The sequence below is a fragment of the Hipposideros armiger genome, unplaced genomic scaffold, assembly GCF_001890085.2.
Source record: "Hipposideros armiger isolate ML-2016 unplaced genomic scaffold, ASM189008v1 scaffold_5, whole genome shotgun sequence".
NCBI lineage: Eukaryota > Metazoa > Chordata > Mammalia > Chiroptera > Hipposideridae > Hipposideros > Hipposideros armiger.
Window position 1 is genome coordinate 6,821,001 of NW_017731355.1, and position 6,098 is coordinate 6,827,098.

At 35.9% G+C, this 6,098-nt stretch overlaps 1 protein-coding gene across 1 annotated transcript in view; it reads left to right on the forward strand.

Moving 5' to 3' along the window:
• The window catches only part of CNIH1 (cornichon family member 1), a 27,031-nt gene that overhangs the window by 7,673 nt on the left and 13,260 nt on the right, over window positions 1-6,098 (forward strand). The window contains exon 2 of the mRNA XM_019645354.1: window positions 3,095-3,163. Within this exon, the coding sequence (XP_019500899.1) occupies window positions 3,095-3,163 (69 nt within the window). The remainder of the gene's footprint in view (window positions 1-3,094; window positions 3,164-6,098) is intronic.

Sequence of the window (6,098 nt, forward strand, 5' to 3'; positions counted from 1 at the left end):
TTTTTAATGGAAAGGAATTCTCAACTTAGAAAAGACATGTGCTTGGGATATCCTGATGCTGCAATAGGTTGGAAGGAAGTTTCTGTACAAGCACAAGTTGTGTTTTGGATGGGGTGCCAATAATTGATTTAATAGCAGTGCATCTGACAGTTTTCCCTATTAAAAATTTGTTTTGACAGTTCTGCCAAAGTATGGGGGAAGACAAATATTATTTCTAAAAATGTGAACCTTAACTAGAGAATATTATGATTTGCATATTTAAGGACTATCATTTCAGCCATATTCACATGAGGTATTTTAGGGATACTAGTTTTTGTGTAAATACTGGTTCCTAAATGGGATAATTTTTGTGCCACTTATGGGAAAATCTCATCATTAAAGAATGATTGGATAGCACTGGTTTTTGTGAGGGTTGCATAATAAAAGTTTCTGGGCTTTTTTTTTTGAGGAGAAGGGGGTGGTGTGGTATTTGTTTCATATTTTAGAACTGGTAAGAGTTACAGGTTATCTTTATTTTCACTCTTATTAAAGTATATTGTTTAAGAGCAGTAGGGATCAGGCTTTCAAAATCGTTCCCTCCCTATACCTCAGCCGGTAAGTGTAAGATGAAAACTTGGCTGATAATTTTTATTGCTAGATATCAGTTGGCTTTTAGCGGGCTAAAATTGGTTTATTATAAAGAAAAATCTCATAATTTAAACTACGATTGTAAACAGCAGCTCTGATGGAACTCCTAATAAAATCTCTATTTTTCTTGGTTTGTCCTGGTTGTAGTCCTTGAGTTTCAAAGATTTCCTATGGACATTTTGTTGTTTAGTGTAGATGTTTTAACTGTGATGTTAGATAAATGCTGGCTGAAGGATTCATGTTATTTACAAGTTTTTATACATATGCAGAGCTTATCTTTTGTTATTATAGTGCTTAAGTTTGTAGAAAATATCTGGTTAGTGGTGTAGATTAGTTGGTTTTTCTGCGATTTCATTTAAAGTAATATTAAAAACTTCCTTCTACACCTTTACATTGGAAAAAGTAATTTAGGAGTATTAGAAAATGGGCTTGAATATGGAGTGTAACTATATTATTTCTACAGCCCTAGTTTCCCCTCAGGAAAGATCTGATACTGTCGAGGAGTCATATCATTTTAATTGGGCATGATGCAGCCATCTGAGAAGCTGCCTTTGCCACTGTGACTTATAGGAAGTCCTTTGGCTGAAACTTGTAAGGAAAGGTGTTGATATTTTTATTTTAACAAAGTCATTAGGCTGACATCTTTAGGATGGGAAATATAATTTAAAATAAAACTCCTGGTGGTTTTATAAAAAGCATTTTGCTTGATTAATTTTTCCTCCCTTTAATACTACCTACTATCAAAAGATTTTGTTGTTGAGTTCTGAGCTTCTGGTCTGCCCTGTCTAGCATTTCACTGGAAAGCAGGCTTAAAGAGACAGGAAGGCTGTGTAAGGAATGGCAGCTCAGAACTGGGGATGATTCCAGTTACGTGGGTCAGAACTTGGTCTTTTCCCTCCTACGTTGCAGAAAGCACACAGTTTGCCTTTGCGCACATTAGCGGTCTTGCCTCCCTGATTGTGCTAAGGTTATTGGCTGTTGGCTTTCCATCAAAAAATTCCTTTTGTGGCATTGTGTTGTGGTTTGCTAAGTAATGTGTGTGTGGCATTCCTGGTTCTGTTCAAGACTTAAAAATACTAATGCGTAAACTTCTAAAGGGAAGTTTTGTTTTTGTGATTTTGTTAGTATCATGTTGCATGTGATCAGATATCTCATTTTCGTATTTTTATCATTGTTGAATAGTAGAAAGAAAAAGTACTCCAACTGATAAGCAAATTAATGATGTTTGAACAATCTGGACTGTAACTTTGTATAAAATAACTTGTTGCTCTAAGAATTTAAGTTTTAAGTTTTATCTTATTCTTTTAGTGCAAACTATATCCTCTGATCAGTTTTCTTGTAATCCTGCTATTTGTAAAAAGTTAAACATGGGAATAAAAGTCATTAGCATCTTTATCTATGATTCCAAGAAAACAGTGATTATTATTTTTTTAATGGAAAGGAATTCTCAACTTAGAAAAGACATGTGCTTGGGATATCCTGATGCTGCAATAGGTTGGAAGGAAGTTTCTGTACAAGCACAAGTTGTGTTTTGGATGGGGTGCCAATAATTGATTTAATAGCAGTGCATCTGACAGTTCTTGTCTATATGGCACCATTAGGTGAACTGGAACAAGATCCCTCCTGAACCGACACAGCCCCTGGATGTAGAGCCTGAGGCAGAACCCATGCCAGTGTGCTTGGCAGCAGGAGCATGGGCTGGCTAGGAACCCCCACCTGGCCTTTTGTCCTGTGCAGAAGCTGCCCTACTGTTTGTGGCGGTCCTGGCCATGAAGTTGAATAATCCCTAGTGTTTAGTCTCAGACCATTTCTTGCATTGCCAGATTGAAGCAGGACTTTGAGATGTATGTGTTCAGACACAAATGGGAACAAATTGAAGCTTACGAATCCATCTCCAGTGCCCCACTGAACACTGTGACAAGGGAGCAGCATGCACAGATGATTAACACTTCACCCTGAGGGGCACAGTCTTGTGGGGGACACAAACCTGTACATAATTGCTCTACTCCAGTGTGAGAAATGCCATATTGGCAGCATTATAAAGCCCTGTGCTATATGGAGATTAGGCAGCGAGGCACTTATTTCTGCCCAAGGAGTTGGAAACCTAGAGAGGAGTTGACATAGGAAGAGGGTTTTTTAGGATAAAGGGGAGTTTTGATAAATTGTTGTGGGTGGGAGAAAGATCATTTCAAGTTGAGAAAATAACTTGAAAGAAGCATTGAAAAAATTGAAGACCTTTATCACAGTGGTATCAGATCATTTTAGTGATAATATAAAAGCGTGTTCAGTTCTTTAAATCGGTTTCTAGTAATTAGCACATATTGAGTTTACTATAAATTGGTACATGTAATGTTGGTACACTTTTGCTTTTGTTTTGTTAGATTTATTCAATTATTATTTGATGTGGAAGGTTTGTTGCTGCTTTTTATTAAAGTGAGAGATCCTAACTATTTTAATTTTATTTTAGATTATAGCATTTGATGAGCTGAAGACTGATTACAAGAATCCTATAGACCAGTGTAATACCCTGAATCCTGTAAGTTATAATATCGGATTTTTTTTAGATTTTTAAACCATTTCTGCCTTTAACTTGATATATTTTGAAAATGGCCAATATTCTCAGCAGCATGATTTATTTGTACTTTTTGAAGTAGGCAGAATTAAAAAAAATAGATTCTTTTTCCTGTCCTGCTTGACTATTCTGACATTAATCTGCTGGTGATCTTGTCAGCTGTCATACTAACATTCTTTCAATCTGCTTTTTACATTGTCCTGCCAAAGACAGTTGAAAAGGTCAAAAAGATTAAAAGAGTCAAAATTGCATTAAAGGTGTGTACTGCTTTTAGTTTAATGTTTTAATGCTACATTCATTTCTTGGGGAGGGTTAGGGCATTTGTATTTGTAAAATGTTCTGTTCAGTGTATTCATTCATATGCCTGTTGAGGTTTATGATTTTGTGAAATTTCATATTTTATGCAAATGTTTGCTTGCTGGCTCATTCAAGTAGGGAAAGCTGTTAAATGCGTATGCATTTTTTAAAAATGTTATAGCCATAGGCACTTCTATATTAAATTATATGGTGCAGTGTTTGATTGTTGGTTAACATAAAATGACCTTAATGATGAGATTTATTTTCCTGTTGTGACTTACTGTGAGGTAGTCAGCAAATGCAGTCTTTAGTACTCTATCTAGTTTATTTTTTGTTATGTCTATTCTGGAATTCATTCTTTCAGCTGATGTTTATTTAGAGCCTTTTAGATTGATAGCTTTGTTTTTTCTTAGGCTCTGGAATCCTGTCCTAATGCTGACCTCTGGACTTATGCTGCCAGAATTTTGTAGATAACAATTTGTATACATATATCTACATAGTTATTTCTAATATATATCCATTCTAAATTTCTAAAACAGACCTGTCTTACATTAAGTTCTAAGTTCTGATGGATTTAATTATAATGTGGCTGCATTGTACTTAGGGGATTATATATACTGGGGGTGCCAAACAAAAAAATGTATATAAGTGGACACGTTGGTCAACGTTGCTGAAGCAGTAGTTCGCTATAATCAGAAGGGTCTGGACGCTGATGGTAACCACTTTGAGCACCTCTTGTAATTGCAGAAGTCAAATGTGACTTGCATTCATCTTTGTTATCGGTATATATTATTTCAATTTTAATACAGTTCTTTCCTTTCTTAAAATGTGTATATATTTTTTTGGCACCCTCTGTATTTGTGACTTCATTTCAGAAGATTCTCCTTTAGGTTGTAGGTTTGATTTTACCTAATTGGTCAGAAATTGAAAGATTTGTAAGAAAGCAGTGTGTATATCTTCAAGAAATAGAGTACAATAATTCATCTTTAAAAATAATGAAGACTAGAACTTGGGTAGACTTTAGTTGTGTAAAACCATAATGCACTAGCATGCTAGAGGGATTTTACTTGGAAAAACATCTATAAAGTTAGTTTGCTGCTTTATCATTGTTTCTTAGATAAGTATGAATGATGGAATAGATTTCTAGTGTTTGTTAAAGAATTGTCACAGTTAGACTTGATATAGGTATGAGGTGTGATCAACAAATATGATGAATGTTTAAATTAAAAAAAAATTATTACAGTAAAAGACACATTGCCATTAATACCCCTCAAAATACTCCCCCTTGCTTCGAACACACTTATCCCATCGTTCTTGCCACTTTCTGAAGCAGTTCTGGAAGTCCTCTTTTCTGAGTATCTTTAGTTGCACTGTCGTGGCTGCCTTGATGTCCTGGTTCATTTTGGCTTTGGTGAAGAGCCAGAAGTTGCATGGTGCCAGATCTGGTGAAAAAGTGGATGAGGACACACCCTAATGTTTTTATTTGACAGAAATTGCCATACCAGAAGCGATGTGTGACATGGAGCCTTTCCATTGTGATCACAAAATACATTGCTGCTGCTGAGTGCCATCCAACGGAAAGGCAGGGATTTTCAATACGGGAAGCGGCACGTCAAACCTTAGTAACAGTGTGTGACAAGTTTCAACTTATTCAGTGCAGTCAATTGGGTGTGAGCTACGGTTGAGAGAAGGTGTGTTTTAAAGTGTGCCATAAATCATCCTCCATCATGACCACACTCCATGTCACACGTCGCTTCTGGTATACGGCAATTTCTGTCCAATAAAAACATTACAATGTGTCCTCATCCACCTTATTCGCTGGATCTGGCACTGTGCAACTTCTGGCTCTTCCCCAAGGTCAAAACGATTCAGGACATCAAGGCAGCCACAATAGCGCAACTAAAGACACTCATGAAAGAGCACTTCCAGAACTACTTCAGAAAGTGGAAAGAACAATGAAATAAGTGTGTTCAAAGTGAGAGGGAGCATTTCAAGGGAGATAATGGCAATGTGTCTTTTACTGTAATCATTTATTTAAGCATTCACTGTATTGATCACACCTTGTACATTTAAAAGTATTAACTTACTAGATCTTCCTATGCTCTTAGGAAACAAAATGAGGTGAACCTGCCTTCTCACTGGAAAGTAATAATGTTCATTGGAAAACGTCTTAACCTACTTTTGAAACTAATTGTACCAAGAAGTTTAGAAATTGAAATTTCTCCTTTTGGCATCTGTTTTAATAATAAATAATTGGCTTTTCATCACTACCAAAAATCCAAATGATGATGAGGATAATAATAGCTGAAATCAGATGAGGGCTTTCTTGGGTCCTAGGCTTGGTGCAAAGCATCTTTATCTGTTTTTTTTCCATTCCATTCTCATAACAACCCTGAGGTAATTATATTGTTATTTTCATGAAAAGGAGAGTACTCTGAGGCTTAGCAATATTAAAGCACTTAACCCAACGTCACAACTAAAGTAGAGCCAGAATTTGAACCCAGATAGCCTGATCTTTAAGCTCAAGCTCTTGTATTTTCCTAACTTACTATAAATTTAAGAGGGACTAATTTCATTTTAACATAATGTGGGATTCCTGCCT